Below are 24,373 nucleotides of genomic sequence, written 5' to 3'. Positions count from 1 at the left end.
TGCTTCTCTGGGTGTGCTTCATAGTATTCCAATGTGTTCAATATTATCCTCATATTATCTTTTATTTGCCTCTTAGGCAAAAATCCATTTTGATCTATGTGTATAAAATGGTTCAAATATCTTTTAAGTCTTCCTGCCATTTTTGAGGCAAATATTTTATAATCTGCATTCAGCAGGGATATTGGTCTATAATTTTTTATCTGATGTAAATCAATGTCTTCTTTTGGTATAAAAGTAATGTATGCCTCTGTCCATGAATTAAGTACTTTAGTTTTTGTCAAGATCTCATTCATTACCTCTAACATTGTAGTACTGAAAGATTCCTGTAATATCTCATATAATTCTGCTGGTAGCCCATCTGGGCCAGGTGCCTTCCCAGTAGGTTGTCTATTTATCACCTCTGTCAATTTCATCATTGCTATTTCCCCTTCTAACATTAACTTAGTTTCATCTGATATTTTAGGTAATTCTGCTTCTTGCAAGTATTGTTTAACTTTTCCTTCTTCGATATTCTCTTGATCATATAATTTCTCATAATACTTCTGTACTATTTCTTTTTTTCTTCATTCCCATAGCAAACCCTTCCATTCTCATCTATTAATTGTGCTATCCTTTTCAATTCCCTCTCCTTTTTCAGTTTGTACGCTAACCATCTTCCTGGTTTATTTGCATTTTCAAAAAAGTTCTATTTGGCTCTCCTAATTTTTTGTGCCAGTTCTTCTTTTTCCATCAGCCCCATTTTATGCTTAACTATATCCATTTTACTTTTGAGATTCTTTTGTTGTAGATATCTTTGTAGTTCTTTCTTCAGTTTCTTGTAGTTCTTGTCTAAGATCTGTTGTGCTTGTCTTTTTTTGATATTCCTTTTTCTTGTATAAGTTATAATCAGACCTCTAATATAGGCCTTGAATAGTGTCCCATACATTTTGTAATGAAGTTTCCTCTTTTTTATTTTCTTTAAAGAAGAAAGCCAGCTCTTTTTCCATATTTTTATGAATTATTTTTCCTTCAAAATTGAATTATTCAAAGTCTATCTTGATCTTTTCTTTTGTCCTTTCCATTTGACCCATATTGGGTTATGGGTCCAAGTATTTGCTTCAATGTTTATTTCTTGTACATTTGAGATTAATTCCATTGATATCCAAATCATATATATTCTTGACCACGATAAGTGTCTATTAGAGTAAAATGTATATTGCCTATTCTTGATGTTCAATTCTCTCCAAGCATCTTGAATTCATAGTTCCTCTGCCATCTTAAAAAAAGATTTCGGCAATGTCTTTCTGTTTTTTTAATTTACTTTCTGTGTTTTGTAGTCCAACTTTGTATCCACTATGGCATTAAAATCTCCTAGAATACATATATTGTCATATTCCAATTCAATTACTTCCTTATGTAATTTTTTATAAAACTCTTCTTGTTTATCGTTTGGTGCATATATTGCTATTGAAAGTATATTTTGATTATTGTCTATTATTTCCAACATCAACATCCTTCCTTCTTCATCTGTAAAAATTAATTTAGCTTTTATTGTATTCTTACTATACAAGACTACTCCTCTTTTATTTTTATTTTTTTAATATAAATTTTATTTGGGTTTTCACAAAAACATAATACAAATAAAACATCTTATTTTGAGAATAGCATGACCCCAGGTTATCACTTCTCCATACAGACACAAACTCAATTTCATATTCATCTTTGTGTTCTATTCCATATCTTATAACTATTTTAACATTTTCTCCAAATTTTTCCCATCTCATATCTAAATTCAATTATATATCTTTTTCTAAGTTTCAATGTCTTTCTAACCATTATATTTATACTTTTGTCTGTCCTGTTTCAATTTTATATTATCTTTTCTCATTAAACAAATTTTCCCCTTTAGTTACTAATTGGAGTATGACACCTTTATATCTCTTAATTTTATCTATTCAATTCTTATTTAAACTTCAATTTATGCCTTTAGAATTATAACATTCAATATAGTACATGACTTCCAACCGAATTCTGCTTGGTACATTCTTAAAACACACTATGTTTATATATATATATATATATATATATATATATATATATATATATATATATATATATATATATATATGTGTGTGTGTGTGTGTGTGTGTGTGTGTGTGTGTGTGTGTGTGTGTGTGTGTGTGTGTGTGTGTATGTATATGTATATGTATATGTATATGTATATGTATATGTATATGTATGTATGTATATATATATATATATATATATATATATACATACATACATATACATATACATATACATATACATATACATACACACACACACACACACACATTGAATGGAATGAGTGTTTTATTTTATATATATATATATATATATATATATATATATATATATATATATATATATATATATATATATATATTTATTTGTTTTCTGAGGTTCTCGCGGTATTTGTATGTGGATCTTTGGTTATTCGGGTTCTCTCCCGCGTAAGATTCAAAGTATCTAGGCAACGTTTCGGCGAGGTCCCACTCGCCATCTTCAGGCTGGTGCTTTCGGCTTAGTGCCAGTGCAAGCAGTGTGTGACCGGAGCTGCCATCTCTCTCTATATACAAGTGGAGGGGGATGGTGTGCTGGGCTGGTTGGCTGTGCTGCAGCCTCTTGATTGGTTGATGGAGTTGATGTTGGTATAATGGGCTGTGTAATGGCCTTTTTGTTGTGGAGATATCCTGGATCTTGTGCTGTCATCTCCTGGGTCGTTAGCCTCTTGTGTTTTAACGGCTTGGGTAATGGGTTGTGTGATGGGCTTGTGAGTTCTTTTGTTGTGGTATCCTGGGTCTTGCGTTGTAATCTCCTGGGTCGTTTGTGTTTTGATCTCTTTTCCATTAGCCTCCTGTGTAGTAACAGCTTGGGTAATGGGTTGTGTGATGACCTTGTGAGATTTATTGCTGTGGTATCCTTGGTCTTGTGCTGTGATATCCTGGGTCATTTGCTGTGTTGTGACTTCTTGAGTTCTTGAGGTGTAATTTCTTGAGTTTTCTGATGTGATGTCCTGAGCAGGTGGCTGTGATGTAGCATTTTGGGTTTTTAATATGGCTTTGAGTTTGGGGTCTGGGTCTGTGTTCGTTTGGCTTCGAGTTCGTGGTCGTGCCACATCTTCATGGTGGGGTCAGTTCGCTTCATGTATGGTTCAGAGGAGTTTGAAGTGGGTAGTGATGCAGCTGCAGTGCGGCTTCTGGTCTGTGGTCGTGTCTCATCTTCTGTGTGGGTGTGAGTCTGATTTTTACGTGGAAGTGTGGTGGTGGCATCTTGTGTGGCCCTCATGGGTGTGGGTCTGGTGTCATTTATCATGTTGGGTACTCGTCTGTTCATGAGGCGGGTTTCCAAATGGCTGGTAAGCGGGAGGTGTCATCTCTTTTATTCATGCTGTGTGGGCGTTTTTCTATCTCTATGGCTTCTCTGATTATTCTGCTGCTGTGGTGTTCAGTTTTGGCGATAGTTCTGGTATTTTTAAGGTCAATCTCATGTCCTGTGGCTTTGAGGTGTTGGACCAGGAAGAGGTTGGTTCTTCTTTTTGATTGAGTTCTTATGTTCTTCAACGCGTGCACTTATTCTTCTGTTAGTTTGTCCAATGTATGTGGTGAGGCAGGCAGTGCAGGGGATTTCATATACTCCTTGGTTTTCTAACTCGATTTTGTCTTTAGGGTTTCTTAGGATGGTGGATATTTTTCTGTTTGTGCAGAATGCTGTTTTAATGTTGTGTTTTTGGAGGATCTTGCTGATTTTGTCTGTAGTGCCTTTTATATATGGGAGGAGGGCTTTGCCGTTCTCTTGTTCTCTGTCTTGGATTTTGGTTGGGGTTTCTTTTTGGATTAGGTGGGTGATCTTCTTTCTTTGAAATCCATTGGCTGTTAGTACGTTGGTGAGAGTGTTTAGTTCGGTTTTTAGGTGTTGTTCATCAGCTAAGCATTTTGTTCTGGAGATGAGTGTCTCAGCTACGGAATTGATCTGTGCTGGGTGGTGGTGTGAGAGTGCGTGTAGATAGCGGTTTGTATGTGTTTTCTTTTGGTAGATGGTGTGTCCTAGGGAGCCATTGGGTTTTTGTATACCAAGACATCTAGAAAGGGAAGTTGATTGTTAGCTTCTGTTTCCATGGTGAATTGTATTTTGGGGTGTAGGCTGTTGAGGTGTGTGAGGAAGTTGTTCAGTTTTTCTTTCCCGTGTGGCCAGATTATGAAGGTGTCATCTACGTATCTGAGCCAGAGTTTGGGTTTGTGATCATATTTTTCTAGAGCTTGTGTTTCAAAGTGTTCCATGTAGAGGTTTGCGATGACAGGTGAGAGGGTGATCCATGGGTGCTCCTTCTATTTGTTTGTATTTTTGTCCATTGTAGGTGAAGTATGTATTGGATAGACAGTGGTTGGTCAGATCTAGGATGTGCTTGGGGGGTTGTATTTGTTTTGGATGGCTGTCAAGGCTTCTTTTATTAGCACTTGGGTGAAGAGGGATATGACATCGAAGCTAACTAGTAGGTCAGCTGGGTTGTAAGTTTTGTTTCTTTATGATCTCGATGAACTGGAATGAGTTTCTTACATGTGAGTTGATGGATTCTGCATAGGGCTGTAGTTGTTTGGCGAGAAATTTGGCTAGGTTTTGTAGAGGTGAGCCTATGGAGCTGACTATTGGTCTAAGTGGAGTTCCTTCTTTGTGTGTATCTTGGGAGACCATAAAGCTTAGGGCATCTGGATGATTTCTCTCTGGGTATGATTCTTTGCTGGATTTCTTCACTGATGGGGAGGCTTTTATTTTGGATCTGGTGGTTTTTCCAGGTAGGTGGTGGGGTCTGTCTTTAGGGGTTTGTATGTGGGGTCTAGGAGTAGGTTGGTTAACTTGGTTTGGTAGTCAGATGTGTTCATAACCACTGTTGCGTTGCCCTTGTCTGCTGGTAGGATTATTATGCTGGTGTCTTCTTTCAGGTTACGTAGTGCAGTTTGTTCTTCTTTGGGTAAAAAAGCAGCTTATCCAAGAAGAACAAACTGCTGCACACCAATAATATCCACCAGCAGACAAGAGAACAGGCAACACTGCAGTGGTTATGAACAACCAACTGACTGCTGAACCCACAACAAACCTGGTGCTCAGAACCTACCTGGAAAAAAACCACCAGATCCAAAATAAAAGCCTCCCCATCAGTGAAGAAATCCAGCAAAGAATCATACCCAGAGAGAAATCATCCAGATGCCCTAAGCTTTATGGTCTCCCCAAGATACACAAAGAAGGAACTCCACTTAGACCAATAGTCAGCTCCATAGGCTCACCTCTACAAAACCTAGCCAAATTTCTCGCCAAACAACTACAGCCCTATGCAGAATCCATCAACTCACATGTAAGAAACTCATTCCAGTTCATCGAGATCATAAAGAAACAAAACTTACAACCCAGCGACCTACTAGTTAGCTTCGATGTCATATCCCTCTTCACCCAAGTGCCAATAAAAGAAGCCTTGACAGCCATCCAAAACAAATACAACCCCCAAGCACATCCTAGATCTGACCAACCACTGTCTATCCAATACATACTTCACCTACAATGGACAAAAATACAAACAAATAGAAGGAGCACCCATGGGATCACCCCTCTCACCTGTCATCGCAAACCTCTACATGGAACACTTTGAAACACAAGCTCTAGAAAATATGATCACAAACCCAAACTCTGGCTCAGATACGTAGATGACACCTTCATAATCTGGCCACACGGGAAAGAAAAACTGAACAACTTCCTCACACACCTCAACAGCCTACACCCCAAAATACAATTCACCATGGAAACAGAAGCTAACAATCAACTTCCCTTTCTAGATGTCTTGGTATACAAAAAACCCAATGGCTCCCTAGGACACACCATCTACCAAAAGAAAACACATACAAACCGCTATCTACACGCACTCTCACACCACCACCCAGCACAGATCAATTCCGTAGCTGAGACACTCATCTCCAGAACAAAATGCTTAGCTGATGAACAACACCTAAAAACCGAACTAAACACTCTCACCAACGTACTAACAGCCAATGGATTTCAAAGAAAGAAGATCACCCACCTAATCCAAAAAGAAACCCCAACCAAAATCCAAGACAGAGAACAAGAGAACGGCAAAGCCCTCCTCCCATATATAAAAGGCACTACAGACAAAATCAGCAAGATCCTCCAAAAACACAACATTAAAACAGCATTCTGCACAAACAGAAAAATATCCACCATCCTAAGAAACCCTAAAGACAAAATCGAGTTAGAAAACCAAGGAGTATATGAAATCCCCTGCACTGCCTGCCTCACCACATACATTGGACAAACTAACAGAAGAATAAGTGCACGCGTTGAAGAACATAAGAACTCAATCAAAAAGAAGAACCAACCTCTTCCCTGGTCCAACACCTCAAAGCCACAGGACATGAGATTGACCTTAAAAATACCAGAACTATCGCCAAAACTGAACACCACAGCAGCAGAATAATCAGAGAAGCCATAGAGATAGAAAAACGCCCACACAGCATGAATAAAAGAGATGACACCTCCCGCTTACCAGCCATTTGGAAACCCGCCCTCATGAACAGACGAGTACCCAACATGATAAATGACACCAGACCCACACCCATGAGGGCCACACAAGATGCCACCACCACACTTCCACGTAAAAATCAGACTCACACCCACACAGAAGATGAGACACGACCACAGACCAGAAGCCGCACTGCAGCTGCATCACTACCCACTTCAAACTCCTCTGAACCATACATGAAGCGAACTGACCCCCACCATGAAGATGTGGCACACTACGAACTCGAAGCCAAACGAACACAGACCCAGACCCCAAACTCAAAGCCATATTAAAAACCCAAAATGCTACATCACAGCCACCTGCTCAGGACATCACATCAGAAAACTCAAGAAATTACACCTCAAGAACTCAAGAAGTCACAACACAGCAAATGACCCAGGATATCACAGCACAAGACCAAGGATACCACAGCAATAAATCTCACAAGGTCATCACACAACCCATTACCCAAGCTGTTACTACACAGGAGGCTAATGGAAAAGAGATCAAAACACAAACGACCCAGGAGATTACAACGCAAGACCCAGGATACCACAACAAAAGAACTCACAAGCCCATCACACAACCCATTACCCAAGCCGTTAAAACACAAGAGGCTAACGACCCAGGAGATGACAGCACAAGATCCAGGATATCTCCACAACAAAAGGCCATTACACAGCCCATTATACCAACATCAACTCCATCAACCAATCAAGAGGCTGCAGCACAGCCAACCAGCCCAGCACACCATCCCCCTCCACTTGTATATAGAGAGATGGCAGCTCCGGTCACACACTGCTTGCACTGGTACTAAGCCGAAGCACCAGCCTGAAGATGGCGAGTGGGACCTCGCCGAAACGTTGCCTAGATACTTTGAATCTTACGCGGGAGAGAACCCGAATAACCAAAGATCCATATATATATATATATATATATATAAAATAAAACACTCATTCCATTCCAATTCAATTCTATCATTAATATTAGTTACAATCTTCTTTAACATTTCTTTTCGATTGAATATCATACTTCCTTGGGAACACTTATAGACTTTCCATAATTAATTTTTTTCCATATTTCCTCTTCATTTATATTTTTATAAATCATTAATAATAATTAAAATGTTCCCATCCTTTCCTAATTTCATTCTCTCATTCTCTTTATATCATTTATTTATTAACAAACATTCCACTGCATTACAATAAATATTTTATGCATCATTTTAATCATACATAATTTCATATTTTCTAAAGGTATTTCTATTTCTAATAGAACAATACTACCTTATGTACCTTTGCAGAATCCCCTTTTCAATTAAAATTTCACCCGTTATCTTTAAGTAGGTTTATACTTTCAATCCTTATACATTTTCCCTGTTTCTCTATATCTTGTTTCTGTCTTTTATAACTTCTTTTCCTTTCCTTCTTCCCCCTCTTCTTCTCCCTTCCTTTTTTACTCCCTTGTCTCTCTACTTCCAATTCTCTCTTCTGTAATCCTATCTTCTGTTGCTTCCTAATATTGTAATTATTTTTCAAACTATTCTTTTTTGGGGGGGTTGTTTTTTCAAATCTTAAACTTTTCACTCTCTTTCCCCCCTTTCCTTTCCCCCCCCCACATAGAATTACTTGATCGTTAAAGATGGCTTCTTCTTTGTCCAGACCTTCTTGTTCTACAAGCGTTTCTTCTTGTTTCTCATAGTTCCAAATCTCCATTTCTAAAAATTGAAATATGAAGCCAAAAGAACCTCTTCCTTCTTGTGCATCTTCTTTTTGTTTTTTAAGTTCCATTTTCAGTTCTTTCAAAAGTGATGCCATTTTAAACACTTTTAAACAACCACCCGATTGATTTTAGTCATTTAAATCCAATAGCCAAAAATCCAAAAATCACCAAGTAATCCAAATAATCCAAAACTGTTTCTTCTTGCTTCTTTTTTCCACTTTCTCTTCCTGGGGTTCTATTATTTTGTTACAAAGTTTCAGTTAGAATGTATCTTTTAGGAATCTTATTAAAGTTTCACTGTAAGTTCCTTTTAGTTCCAGGCAGTCTCCTCCATTTTTCCAGATCCCTTTTCACTTTCAGCTTAAATGCCTATGGGTGTCAAAGTGGATTTTTGTCAATTTCGTACTTAAATCTCTTAGCTGTCAGTATAAGGAAGGGAAGAAAAAAAAGCCAAATCCTTTCCCTTCCTTCTCTCCTTCGCTGCTTCAAAATCTTCTTTGGGAACAATGTTATTTTTTATAGTTCAAATTCCAGGATACCTTACGTTGTTGCTTTTTCAGTTCAACCCGGTCAATCAAAATTTTCTCTTCTTATCTTCCTCCTGCACATTCTTTTCCAGTCGAGTTCTTCTTTGAGGTGGCCATTTCTGACCACCGCCTTCAGGAAAGGGAGTAATGTCCAGCTGAGGAGGAGAGATGCGGCTCTCCTCGACCCTGCTGGTGATCTCCACCACCTCTACAGGATGGCTTAGCCCCGAATCCAGCCGGCTCGGGGCGCTCCGGTGGCGAGCATGGATTGAAACCGCGCACGATTGCAGATTTCGGTCCATCGCTGAAGAAGCTCAAACTGGAAGTGCCTCTTTTATTTTGAGGTGCCAATGAAGTATACACATTCCCAATTCTAGGACAGTCCAGGACTTGAGCATGTTGTTTTTTAACATGTACTTCTTGTAAGCAGATTTTATTTAACTTTAATTTTTCTAGCTTATGAAAAGTCTTTTTCCTTTTGATGGCCGAATTCAGTCCATTTATATTTATTCACATTAATTTCTTTTCTTCTTCCATTGTTTACACTTTATATGTAGGATTTATTGCTCTTGTTGTTCTTTGCTCTCTTGCTTGTTTTGTTTTCACCCTTCCACCTGTTGCTCCTTTTTCTCGTATTCTTTCTTCTCTTTTTTCTTTATCTCTTTCTTCAACCATCTCCTCTTGAACTTTAATTATTTCCTTGTCTCTTGTTCTCTTTTCTTCTTTTCCTCTAAAATATTCATCAGAAAATTACTCTGCTTACTCTATTGAATCCAATCTATGTCTTTGTTCTTGCCAGTTAAACATCAAGCCTCCTGGAATCAGCAATCTATAATTCACTCCTTTCTTAATTAGAATCCTTGTCAAGAATTGATACTCTCTTCTCAAATCTCTCACTCTTCTCAATACTTGTTTTAAGACTGTAATCTCCTTTCCTTTATATTTCAATGGGTCATCTCTTGCTTTTCTGTAATATTTCTGTTTTAATTGCTTTCTTGGTGAATCTCACATGGACTTCTCTTGGTAGTTTATTTCTCATAACACATCTAGTATACACTCAGAATACTTCATCAATTCCATTCATCATTTTTTCTTTTGGTATCTCCATAGCTCCTGCCAACATTTCTGTCATTATTTCTGCAAGGTTTTCTCCTTTTACTTCCTCAACATTTTGAAATCTTAGATTAAAAATAAGCTCCTTCCATCTCCCAGGCAATCATTTCCTTTCTCTTGTCTTGTTTCACTGCTGTCAACCAGTAATCTATTTCTCCTATTCTTTTTGGTCTGATCTTCCCTTTCTTCTATCTTTTGCATTCTTTCTTCATTCTTCATCATCATCTGCTGTATATTCTCCATTTTCTCTTCCATTTTCCTGATTTTCTCTTCCATTTTTCCTTGTTTCCTTTGATCTTGTATTGCTTGCATCATTATTTTTAATTCTTGCATTGAAACTTCCTTTTCCCTTTCTTTTTCTTGTTGTAACATAGCTTGTATTGATTGCTGACCCACTGGGTTTAGGGAGGAGGAGGTAGGAATTGAAGATGCTGTAGCAACTGTCTTCCTCATCTCAAATTATTTGTAATCCCAAACAAAAGGTATCTGCCAATTAATCCAAGACCAGTTTTCTTCAGGTTCTTCTCTACCTTAATCCAATTGTAAAGGAAGAAAAAAGAAAAAAAGAAACCAAGCTCTTTGTATCAAGGAGCAAAAAGAAATAAAAATAAAAATAGAAATTTAAAAGTACAAAAGCAGAGAGTTCAAAAATAGAAAATCCACAAAGAAGCCATAAAAGAAGAAGAAACAAAAGCAATAATAATAGTAAAGAAAGAAGTAATCCACTGATAGTAGTTTCAAATGAAGGGGGAAAAACAGAAAAAAAAAAACCTAAGGTATTCCAAAGAATAGGCTAAAAAAATGGATATAGAAAAGCAAAAAGGCCCAAGGGAGATACCAGCAACAAGAGGGGAAAAAACAAATTAAAATAGCCAACTGTAATTTTGAATAAAAGTCACAAAGCAAATCCAAGCCACCATATAGTATCCAAAAAGCCAGAGTGAAAACATCATCAAAGTATAGTCCAAGGTCAAAATAGTCTTTTCTCTTTCCACTTCAATTTCTAGCTGTTTAGATTACTTTGCAAGAGAAGCACCTGTTTAAACAATTGTTTAGTACACAACTCTCTATCTTCTCTTAAGTCTAAACAGCCTGCAACTAAAACAGTTTTCTCACAGATTCAATCCTTTGATCTCTTCAGCTTTTTTGTAACCTCTAGCTGGCGATGTTGCTCAACTTTCACTTCTTTGTTATATTGTAGTTAAAAAGTTTCTAGCAAAGTTCACTTTTAAAATAGAGAATAAAAAGAGGGAAATAGTTCAAATTTTAAATTTAGAATAAAAGTTAAAATTTATCTTCCTTTAATTATTATTATATAGTCCAATCCAGTTAAAAAATAATCTCTTTTTGAAAACACAGTAAAATAGTCCAAATTAAAATTAACAGTTAGAAATATGCTCTATTTCGCCACTAATTTCTCTCTTCTGTCTTCTTAAAAATCTTTTTCCCTTAGGGTACTCTTTTATTCTTAATGAGAATTTTTTTAAAAAAAATCTCACCCAAAACCGACACACTTTCCTTCTGCATCTTCTTCCATTCTGGAACTGTCCCAGCCTTTCAAGAAGCTTTTAATGGCCGTTTCCCTCTGCAGCCGAATTCAAGAGCTTTTCCTGGATCAACCAGGGACTTTGTGATTTCGCTGAGATCAGCAGGATGTGCTCTCCTCTCCTCTTTCACCATCTCTCTGGGACAGTTTAGGTCCAAATGAACCATCCATCTGTGGGGATTTTGACGGCTTTCCAGGAGCTCCCAAATCGCCCATCGTCTTGCCGCGATGTCAGCCCTGCCCTCTCTAAGTCAACCACAATTCTGATGCGGCTCTCAATGAGATTGAGTTTGACACCCATGCTGTATAATGTTTAACACCAATGGCCTTCCATCTCCTTATGACTTTTGTTTAACTATTAACTTAAAGTGGGATCAAATTTTCTTTTTGTATAGTGAAGATGCATCTTGGAAATAGAAGCTTTAATGGCCAATGCCCATTGTTAAGCTATATTTCATTTCATGCTTACTTTTCAGCCCAATAATTGCTAAGCAAAAAATGGTGACAACTGGCTCTGAAATTCACAAAATTGTATTATATTTTTGTCTTATAAAGAGCAACTGGGATTAGGAATGGCAGGAGACATGAATTAATGTGCAATGAATCTGAATTCATACCTATGAGATCTCAAAAACAAAGTAGATAAAGTCAGGAATGAAATACAAAATCAAGAAAGTAAACATAAATTAACATACGAAAGTCCAGAATATAAAGGCAGAGAGCACAGCAGAGCTGAAGTTCAAGAATACAATTGAAAGAAAAGTCTGAAATTTCAGGATCCTAAGATGTCAAGATAACTAGATAAAAATGGAAGCAAATGAGGATATTATTTTCAGCGAACTGACTGCATCTTAGCTAGATACTTTTATATTCAAACCTTCTTTGCTGACTCTTTTATTCCATCTATTTCTCAGATAAGAGAACGTTGTCAAGAAGTCTCTTTGCATTTCAGTCGCTGTGGAGACAGAGGTTGCAATAGTCAGCTTCTATATAGCAGATAGCAGCCTCTCAAAAGATTTGAGAGAATTCCAGGTTCTCCTTTTAATGCAGGTTAAACTGAGCTTGCATTTATTGAGAACTTTTGTCTGATCATAAAATCTGTCCTGAATCATTGCTTAGTTCTTTATAAAACTGACCAACTAATCTTCAATGATAAGACCTCTAAAGGGAAAGCCTGAGAAATTATTTTGTAGAAAAATATAAATGTTATTTGCTCCTACATAAATATTATGTAAGTATGGTTAGTTTCATGAAAGGCATCGTTTTTTGCTTGTCTAGTTAGTTAACATAATTAAGTAGGAAGCAGGCACTTAAGCAGACAGGACAAACAGTCAGGACTCTTGTATAAAAGATCCACTGGGGAGGAAGACAAAAAGGAAACAAGTTTTTGAGGAAGAAAAAAATTACCTGAATCAGGAAAAGGAAGTTGGACCTGAGCATCTAGAAAAACTCAATCCTGATTAATCAAGAAAGCAAGAACATTGGAGGATAAAATGGGGTGATGAAACCCATCCACTATTTGGATCCATACTTGGTAGCTTCCATCGCTCCAGCTAGTGCTTAATTGAGAAGGATGTGGGTAAGTACATGCGACAAAGAGCAAATGTACATTGTAATCAGTAAAGTGTTGCTATTGCTTTAAATTCATTGCATCTCCATATATTAAAAAAACCCAAACCCTGATGTGTCTTAATATTCTATGGAAATTGATTTATGTGAACTGCTAGTTGCTTCTTGGCTGTTGACCTGGGTTCTTATCTACTTTAGTTGCACCTAACTGGACAAGTCTGGTAGAAAATGATGGGGGCTTACAAGATCCATGTGCCTCAATAGTCTGAGAATGTTTGAGTGAGCCAAACCTGGGAGCTATGTAACATTAGTTTGGTTCTGACAAAACAAAAATTATAATTTGTCTGACTTAACCAGCTACAGGATAAACTGAGAGACATAAGTTCAGGAACAAACAGCTTACCATTGTTTTCAAAGCTTATCACTGAGGCCTGAAAAAGGCTAAAGCTTTTGAGTTTTCGTGTCTTGTTTATGAGTGGGACAGATGATGAATCAGAGCTGAGAGAATGAAGCATTGATCAAAGTGAAATAAGGTCTAGCAAAAAAAAAAAAGAGATCAGTTCATCATGATGATGAAATGAGTACAAGAGTTCTAAAAGCAATCCAAAGTCATGATGAGAGAGTAACATAAGGGCAATACTAGATACAGTATGGACTGAATATAACTGAGTAAGAAATTGCAGATTTAAATGTCAATTGAGATGTTTCCCTGATACCTTCTAATATTACTTGTTGTAAGAAACCATGTGCCTCTTTATGCAAATCTCAATTGCTCATTGCAGTTTATTTCTCACCCCCTTCATTTGCCAGTTATTTTTAGGTCTTGGACTACCAAGGTAGGCAGAACCAGGCAGCTACATCCACTGTTTCTTTTTGAGTAGCAGTGCTAAGTTCTCTTTCAATTGTGATGGTTTTCATGACTCCTCATCCAGAACTAATAGAATCATATCCTTGTAGGCAGATTTTTCTGAGAGGAGATGATGCTGTTGCAATTCTATAAGCAACAATGCAATAGATTCTATATAAGCTCCAATCTTGAGTGTATAAAGAAAGAAGCTAAGTTCTGAGGGAAGATATATCGGTTACATCAATGACCAATAGTTATTCAACTTAAAGACCATGATGTACAGGGCATATCCTTTGAAACACAGAAAAGGCAGGAACAAGAAAACATTTGATTTAAATTGCCATGAGTATGAAACAGAAAAACTGTAACCTGACAGAAGACAATCAACTCATTAATGTATCTTCAGTGAGTTCTTATTTAGCCATACCACTTAGAGCATTTCAAAGACTTCTACAGAATTCAGGCTTAACAATCAGTTTGTTTTCTTTATAAAAATATTAATATATTACCAAGGGCAAGAGGTGGTGGTATTCAGCAGGTTCTCACCAGTTCTGGAGAACTAGTAGTGGAAATTTTGAGTAGTTCAGATAACCGGCAATCTCTCTGACTGGAGATTTTACAGTATCCTTCCCCTGCCATGCCCACCAAGCCACACCCACAGAACCAGTAGTAAAAAAAAATGAATTCCACCATTGGGCAAGAGGCTCAAAATGACAAGATAATCACTGCAATGATATGATTAAAGTTTAGCCTCTTTTTGCATGTATTGCAGGCATGACTTGCTTTAAAAAAGGGTCAAAACTTTGTTCATGCTGGACTTCCAGTTTGAAGGGCTTCAGCGACAGACAGAAATCTGCAATCGTGCGCGGTTTCTGTCTGGGCTCGCCACTGGAGCGCCCCGAGCCGGCTGGTTTCAGGGCTAAGCCACCCTGTAGAGGTGGTGAAGAGGGGGGAGACCGCCAGCAGGGTCGAGGAGAGCCGCATCTCTCCTCCTCGGCTGGCCATTACTACCTTTCCTGAAGGCGGTTGCAGCGGTGGTCAGAAATGGCCACCACAAAGAAGAACTCGACCAGAAAAGAATGTGCAGGAGGAAGATAAGAAGTGAAAGCTTTGGCTGACCGGGTTAAATTGTAAAAGCAACAACCAAGGTACCCTGGAATTTAAACTTACAAAAAATAACATCGCTCCCAAAGAAGAGTCGGAAGCAGTGAAGGAAAGTGAAAAGGGAAAGGTTTGGCTTATTTTTTTCTTCTATCTCCTTCCCTATACTGACAACTAAGAGACTTAAATAAGAAATTGGAAAAATCTGCTTTGACATCAATAGGCAATTAAGCTGAAAATAAAACAAAATGCCAAAGGGATAATAAAGATTTCTGGACATTAAAAACTTTCTTTTTCATAAGCAGGAAGGGAGAGAAAAAGAATAAGGGCAGGATCTGGAAGAGGGAGGAGACTGCCTGGAATTAAAAAGAATTTAAAGTAAAACTTCAACAAGACTTCTAAAAGATACATTTTAACTGAAACTTTGCAACTAAATAGTAACCCCAGGAAGAGAAAGTGGGGGGGGAAAGAGCAAAAAAGAAACAGCTTGCATGTATTTGGACTATTTGGTGATCTTTGGAGTTTTGGTTATTATATTTGAATGACTAAAATCAATCGGGTGGTTGTTTAAAATTTATACAATGGCACCACTTCTGGATGAATTGAAAATGGAACTTAAAAAGTACAAAGACAATGCACAAGAAGGGAGGGTTCTTTTGGCTTCGTTTTTAATTCTTAGAAATGGAGATTTGGAACTATGAGAAACAACAAGAAAAGACTGCAAAACAAGAAGACTGGGACAAAGAAGAAGCCATCTTTAATGAACAAGTAATTCTATGTGGGAAGAAAAAGGAAGGGGGGAAAGAGAATGGAGAATTTAAGACTTAAAAAAACAACCAAAGAAAAGAAAAATAATTCGAAAAATAAGTATAATACTGGAAAGCAACAGAAAAGGGAATACAGAAGAGAGAAATAGAGGTAGAGAGACAAAGGGGTAAAAAGGGGAGAGAGATGAAGAGAGAGAAGAAGGAAAGGAAAAGAAGTTACAAAGGACCGGGGCAAGATATAGAGAAACAGGACCTATTTAGAGATAATGGGTGAAAATCTAACTGAAAAAGGGATTCTGTAAAGGTACATAAGATTGTATTGTTATATTAGTAATAGAAATAACTTTAGAAAATTGGAAACAACGTATGATTAAAATGAGGGATAAAATAGTTAGTGTAATTTAGTGAAATGTTTGTGAATAAAATAAGTGAAATAAAATACAAACGAGAAAATTGAATTAGGAAGGAACAGGAACATTTTAATTAGTTAGTTTTATAAAAAATAAGTGAAGAGGGGGAATTAACTATGGAAAGCTTATAATTGTTCCCATAGAAGTATGATATTTAATTGAAAAGTAATGTTAAAGATGTTAAGACTTTAATGAATATTAATATTAATGATAGAATTGAATTGGAATGGAATGTTGTTTTAATTATATACATTTATAATTTTTTTCTTTTTTTAAGAATACAGTGTGTATTTTAAGAATGTACCAAGCAGAATCCAAATGGAAGTTATGTATTATATTGAATGTTACAACTTTAGGGAAAAGATATAAAGGCGTTACTCCAATCAGTAACAACAGGAGAAATTTTGTTTAATGAGAAAAGATAATAGATAATTGAAACAGGACAGACAAAAAATATAAATACAATGATTTGAATTGAGATGAGATAATTAAAATAAAATTGAGAAAATTAAAAGAGGAGAGAAGCTATGTAGAAAATGTAAAATAGTAATAAAATATGGAATAGAATATAAAAATGAGCATGAACCTGAATTTGTGTCTGTACGAAGAAATGTAACCCGGGATTATGCTGCTTTCAAAAAAGATGTTTTATTTGTAGTTGTTTTCTCTTTGTGAAAACTCAAATAAAATTTACAAAAAAAAAACTTTGTTAATGCAGGACCAAGTGCTATTGTGACCTTTTTGAATCCATCCATATCTTTGCAAACACCCAGTATCTTATCCTACTTTACTGTAAGAGACTCAGGGTAGTTTATAGTTTGACAAAATAAAGTAAAAATAACTACTATGGAAATAAATAAAAACAAGAGAAGTTAAGTAGTATTAGTATTTTATTGTCATTGCACCTCATACAACAGAATTAAATGCCATCTTCAGTGTAAGTCATGAACTTGGAAGCATTGAAATTTTACAGCCAAGTCTTGGCTTGAAAATTCTGACAGTGGGCTCAATCCTGAGCTTCCTACTTCAGCACCTTGGGGCTGTGATTCCTTATGATTGATAATATTCTAGAAATGTTCCAAAAAAGCATGACATATTTCCAGATTTTTGGAATTAGATTAAAAGAGTTGGAAGGGACGTTGTAGGTCATCTAGTCCAGTGGTCATCAACTAGTGGGCCAGGGAGCACTGGTGGTCTGCAAGAAAATGTTGGTGGTACACAGAGAAATGTCTCCTCCAAAGCACCCGCCCGAAGTAGTTAATCCAGGCTGTGCGGGAACACAAGGCTGCGCTGCCCACATTACCCACCCATTCACTGGGGCCCACCCTTCAGCTGAGCGCAAACCTTCAAAGCACTGAAGTGTGAATGGGGCGGGAGTGGGGTGGGAATAGAGACTTTGCAGTATCCTTCCTGCCATGCCCACCAAGCCACACCCACCAAGCCATGTCCACAAAACCAGTAGTAAAATTTTTTGAATCCCACAACTAGACAGATTATATAAGAGATCATAGCCAGCAGCTGAATATTGGGCAGGACAATATGACCAGTTCATAATTTCTCAGGTTGTAAAGAAATCAGTGGGGGAATTGTACTTTCAGTCTTTCAAGATTCTGTTCATGTAGCTTCACAATAAATTAAGATTAGCTTACCAGGTTGTATTTCCTGTTTGATCTACCTGATAAGGCTAAAATACACATATGTACGATAACAACACAGAGTGGTGGTATATGGTATATTGATCAGGGTGGTATATGGTATATTGATCAGGGTGATCAATATATCATATACCATATACCAAAAATGAATATTTATTGCCAGACATCAATCATGCTTCTAAAATTTATCCTAATTATAGCTGTGCAAACAACACTGAGGTAATGTCAGTATCTTTTGTCCATGAACTTTGGTACTAAATCATTGGCTTTCTAAAGTTCTAGGAACTACCGTGTTTCCCTGAAACCCTATATTATATATTTTTTGCCACCAAAAAAGGCACCAGGTCTTATTTTTTGGTGGGGATGTCATCCACTGACTCACCTCACTTGTGCATGTTGCCCCCAGCCTCCTTTTTGCTGTCAGAGGCCTTCAGGAACTTCTTCAGCTTCGGATAGTTGCAGCCAGGCCTCGCACACCTCAGCCCATTTCTTCTGCAGCCAGCAAGGTTTTCCCTGAGGCTTCTTAGCTGATAAAACAGCTCCGGACTGATCTCTGTTATCAGCTACAGAGGCCTTTAGGAAAACTCTGCTGGCTGCAGAAGAAATGGACCAAGGTGTGCAAGGCCTCGCTGCAACTATCCGAAGGTAAGTAGTAGGACAGCTTCACCTCCCCAATCCTCATCTTAGCTTAATTTTTACCCGTGCACCCTGGAGTGGGAGGGGTCTTAATTAGGGCTTATTTAGGGGGTAGGGCTTATATTGGGAGCACATGTAAAAATCAAGCTAGGACTTACTTTCTGAGTAGGCTATATTTCACATTACTTCTCTAAAGTTAGAAGTTAAAAAATCAGCTTTAGCATGTTAACCTTAACAGTATATGTAATTTGGGATCTCCAATTACAATTCAAACCTCAGACAATCCAAAATTGTCCTTTCTCTTTTGAAACAACTTTCTGACATTCTAATGAAAGACTGATGAATGAATCATTAACACAATCATGATCCTTTGTCTTTTTCTTTAATCAGCAAGTGGAATTTTGTGCGCTTGTTTTTATAAGAGGTAGGATGGGAGAAGGAGTCAAAGGCAGTTGCATATTGTGTAAGGTATCTTCATCAAGAAATAAAGGCTTTGTGTTTGAAGCTTATTTGATATGCATTGCCCCTTTTGTAAAGAAAGAGTAGAAGATACTGTACAAAATAGTTTACAAAAGCCTGAGGGTGTAACAGGTTCTCAACTATTAGTTCTCCATTTTACCATAGCTGTAGGGCATTAAACCATTTAGTTTACAATTTCCAGAAAAGTCAGGCTCTGTCACTCATTTATATAAAATATTGGCTTCACTTAGAAGTAATGGTGCAGAATTCAGTCACAATGTACTTGCTCAGCACCCGTTTCAGAATCAGTTCTTTAAAACACCAAGTAAGAAAAGATCACAGTCTGAAACTCTTGAACATCATTGCTCATCTATGCAGAGGAGAGATCGCAATCTCCTCTGCCTGATGGACTACATGTATTATCAGGAATCTAGTTATGTACATACTAGTGAGTCCCTCCCTTATAATCTGGGTCTTCACTATCTTAATAGCACTAGTAGTAGGAAGGCAGTAGGGGGGGGAATCAATCTAACAGTATAGACATAAGTACTCAAATGTAAGCTATTTTTTATAAATAATTTTGAATATCTATCTTTTGAATATCTTATCTTTCTTGTGCCTTTTTCCAAAGAAGACAATATTTTATATATACCAGATTAAAGACACTATTAAAATAAAATAAATCTGAGTTTTCTGTTTAGAAAGTATTCCACAATGAAAATATTATAATAAAATGCACATGACAAGACAATTTTCACTGATATAAATTAAATCAAGTATTAGATGAATAATCACAATAGGATGAAAATGCATAATGCCAAAATTAAGCAGGGGATCCTTTTCCTTATGTTTTCCACAATAAAACTGAATTTAAGTTGAAGGAAGAAGAGACTACTGGTAGTCCTCACTTAACAACCAGTTGTTAGTAACCATTCAGAGCACAATGGATCCCCAAAAAGGTACTTAATAACCCAACTTTCAATTATTAGAAAACATTCTTTGGATTTCTTATTTAATAAAGCTCCATTATTATTTTTTAAGTTTTTATTCCTGACAAAAATGCCATTGTCTTAAAGGTCTTGTTAATTTTAGTAAATAGTCTCCCTAAAGCAGTTGCGAATTTTTTAGACAAGCATGAAAACCAGAAAATCTGAATGGCTTTGATATATATGAAATGGGATGCACACCTTCCCAAACAAATATAGAATGTCTTTGTTACTCGTAAAGGTTATGGCCTATCGCAGGATTCTTGCTGGCTTTTGTTGAGATAGATGCCCTGGATTTCATGGAGTAAGTAGGTACTTTCTCATTTCATTATAGAGGGGATATTAAGAATTTGAACATGATTTGCACAGTCTGATATTTTTCCCATAAAAGGGTTGTTTTTATTGTTGTAATCAAATTTTGGGATTTTTTAGTTTTTATATTTCTTTCAGTGTATAGTCTGGGACTGGGATTCCAATGGCAAGCATGACTTCATTGGAGAATTCAATTCAACTTTCAAGGAAATGCGTGGAGCAATGGAAGGAAGACAGGTAGGCTTAGATAAATATATTTTATTTGTAAATAAACAGATAACAATCTATCAGAGTGATGGAAAAAGTGGGTTTTGCTTACACTTTGGTTTTATATGGGAAATTAGACAAAGTACTATTAAAACACATATATATCATCATCTTGGCAAATAAATTAAACATGGAAAGAATACAGTACTAGCGAGCTAGAATCAGATCACTTGGTAGAAGAGAAAATGGTTGATAATTTTTTGGCTGAATAATTAGCTCAAGCACATTTGAGAAGAATTGACATAATAGCACAAAGAGCTAGTCCACTAATCTTTAACCTATGTTAATGATGTTTGGGTAATGGCACTAGCTCATAGAAGAATTCTTTATTGGCCAAGTGTGATTGGACACACAATCACACTTGGTGCATATGCTCTCAGTGTACATAAAAAGAAAAGATACATTTTCAAGAATCATAAAGTACAATACTTAATGATAGTCATAGGGTACAAATAAGCAATCAAATCATCATAGGAAACAATCAATGCTGTATAATGAATTATATGGAAGAGAGCTTTAACTGGATCCATCCACACATCTGCTTTTCCTCACCTAGAGATATCAGTAAATAGTAATGCGTTTTACATCTCAGATTAATCGATGAATACAATATATCTGGTGAATACAATTGGTTCTTGCCACTACCATCACCCAGAAAACACAAATCTTTATAATTAGCATCTACGCTGTCTTTAAATGTCATGAATTATTTCAATAAGAATTGAAGGTAGATTTTAATTGGAGTTTCTAAGAAATCCTATTCTTTTCGGGACAGCTGGACTGCAATCTTAGAGTCTTTCTAAAAGTTTGTATTTTGGGTGACCAAAGTGGAAAAGTATAACATATCTACAGTTTTACTTCTTATAGTGATTTTAAAAATATAGAAAATCATAACACTACTTTTTGGCATTTTACCACTAAATTTCGGTAGTGGAGAGAAGAGATGGGCTCTCTCTTTAAGAAATAGGAAATATAAATACATTTTGATAGTGCTGATTTGGATCAGGTAAACCAGAATTTTGGATGTCCTGCACTAAAATTAATGTTATAGTTTATACTGTAGCTTTCTTATAACTAGGGAGAGAACGGAAGGGAAGTGAGGGATCAAAAAGATGTTTTTGATTATTAATTAATTATTACAATTCTGGTTAGCAGTTCTGATTGATGTCAATTGTTAGATATGACAAATTACTGTCATTTCTTGTGGGTGTATAATACTGGATATTGGCTTTATTAGCTTTGATCCATTTAATTAAGGCAAGTAAACTTTGATAGTTGTCTATTTTCTTCCTGTAATAGTAAACCAAACCAACAGATGATCTCCAAAATGTTCTAGCATTTTCCATATCAAAGCAGTTGGATTGTAAATTCAGAAGTATCTGAAGATATGTCATAGGCTGCAGTGACCTGATAAAAGAATTGGGATGAATATGAAACATTGTAGTAATTAGTACACTGTGGATAAATCACTCAATTCACCTTGCAGGATAACTATGAGGCTCTGGAAATATCTTGGCTTACTGTGCATTGACCAGTCATCTCATCTTTTCTAGAAGTATTTTTTCCTTTCAATGCTTAAATAGAAATTCCCATTAGCTCCTGATAACCTATTGTAAGTGCAGTTTCACTAGCAATGTCCAACTTGCTCCAAGTTTTTCTAGTCAGTCTCTTGTATTGTCCAATGATTTCTATCCCCATAATCTCCTGCTCTGTCCAAAGGTTGGGACTGGAATGATCAATAATTGTTGGACTACTAGTGTTACTGTTATATAAAATATCTTGCTAATTTCAGAATCAAATATTTTTTCTACATCCTATTTTCACCAAGATACAGTGTTAAAATGTGTTATGATATAAAACTTTATAAAACAATTCTCTTCCTAATCTGTATTGGCATTTACTCTTATATCAATTTATCTGAAAAACTAGTGCTTATCATGAAAAAGAGAAATCCAGTATTGCTTAATCTATTAATTTCAAAACATTAGTTGAGAAAAGAGTGTTTGTGGCTAGGATATTTTAAATCTTGGACTTAAACAAGTTTTAATAAAAATCAAGCTAATGCTATTTATGTGTGCCAAGGAAATTCCTCTGCTCAACTGTAAATAATAACCTTAAAATGAAATAGCATCTGAACAATTAGCAGTGGGATTATTATATAACTGAAAAATGTTACCATAATAGGAAATGGAATGGACAAATTAATATTGAAAAATATTCTTACATTTAAACTCTCCATGCAAATTTCTGTAAAGTGGAATGGGCGTTGGTATAATTACCTGAGAACGCCCTTTCTATCTACGCTGCAAGAGAGTCCAGGAATGGGTTAAGCTCCTCCTTCTGACATCATAGAGCTAAGTCTGCATCTGAGTCTATAAAAAAGCCAACCCTGGCTGGCCCACCCATCTTTTAGGCAAGGATACTTGACAGACATAATGTGTCTCTGGAAGATAAGCAATACATTAATTTCACCCCTCCCCAACCATCATAACCAGACGTATAGGGTGGGGCTGGACTCTCTTGCAGTGTAGATAGAAAGAGTGTTCTCAGGTAATTATACCAACGCCCATTCTCATCCAGGCTGCCTCGAGAGTCCAGGAATGGGACATACCAAAGCATGCATGTCCACGGGAGGGCCAACGTCTGGGCCAGTCACTCTGACTGAGGAACCACCTTTTGAAGCACCCTCCGGCCAAACAATGCCTGTGCTGAGGCAAATGAATCCAGGTGATAATGCCATATAAACGGTGAAGCCGAAGCCCAGGTAGCACTCTGCAGATCTCCTCCAGCAATGTTTGAGTAGACCAGGCGGCCAAAGTAGCTGTACACCTAAAGTTTGGTATGCCTTAGATATACAAGCTCTAATCCATCTACCAATTGTCTATGAAGTTACCTTGTTCCCCAGGGTAGAGTGATGAAACAACACAAACATGGCTTCAGATTATCTTTTCTTTTTTTCTTTTTTTTTTACTTTTTTAAAATAAACATACACAAACAAAACATAAAACCATCTTCCAGTTGCATACAGTGTGTTGGTTGGTTACAAGTCTTGGGTGCTTCATCTCACTTAGTCCTCACTTATAATTTGTATTAATTCTCATATTATCCATGTAGTATATATATGTATATTATTATCATTGTTAATCATTTATTTGACTATTACTATTATTCCATCATTTTATGCGAGATATTCAACATTTTAAGTTAATTTATATTGTAACATTCATTCCATCATCATAAATCCATCCAATAATAATATATCCTTATGTTATATTCTCTATAATTCTATTATCCTTATATTGTAAAATCCTCTAAAATATTTCATATTTTTTATATAACCATTAATAAAATAAGTTCCACATCTTGTAATATTGTTTATCTTCTTGCTCTCTAATTTCAAATGTCAATTTACTCATTTCAGCACATTCCATTATTTTCTTGATAACTTCCTCCTGCATTGGAATTTTCTCATTTTTCCAATTTTTAGCAAATACAATCCTAGCCACTGTTAATACATTTACAATCAAATATTTCAAATCTCTACTGTATATTTCCGGTAAAATACCCAATAAAATATCTCTGGTTTAAAGTCTATGTGTTATTTTATCATTTTTTCCAACCATGTGTGGATTTTAGTCCAGTATCGTTTCGCCTCTGCACACGTCCACTACATATGGTAGTATGAACCCAGTATCGGATGACATTTTCAACACTTCTCCGATTTATTCTTGAACATTCTTGCTATTCTCGTCGGGGGTAAGTGCCACCTGTAATACATCTTATACAAATCTTCTTTATATGCTGCTGACATTGTCATTTTATAATTGTGAGACCATAATTTTTGCCATTTCTCTAAATCAATTCCATATC

General features: G+C 36.4%; 1 protein-coding gene across 2 annotated transcripts in view; it reads left to right on the top strand.

Annotated features, from left to right (window-relative positions):
- Window positions 1–24,373, top strand: part of CPNE4 (copine 4) — a 140,591-nt gene that overhangs the window by 71,909 nt on the left and 44,309 nt on the right. For both annotated transcript variants that reach the window (XM_087947769.1, XM_087947768.1), the window contains exon 6: window positions 20,375–20,473. In XM_087947769.1, coding sequence (XP_087803895.1) covers window positions 20,375–20,473 — 99 coding nt within the window. The remainder of the gene's footprint in view (window positions 1–20,374; window positions 20,474–24,373) is intronic.

The sequence above is a fragment of the Notechis scutatus genome, chromosome Z, assembly GCF_049901735.1.
Source record: "Notechis scutatus isolate UNSWTSFEM ecotype Mainland chromosome Z, rNotScu1.2, whole genome shotgun sequence".
NCBI lineage: Eukaryota > Metazoa > Chordata > Lepidosauria > Squamata > Elapidae > Notechis > Notechis scutatus.
Note: the sequence above shows the minus strand (reverse complement) of the source record. Positions and strands in the feature narration are given on the sequence as shown.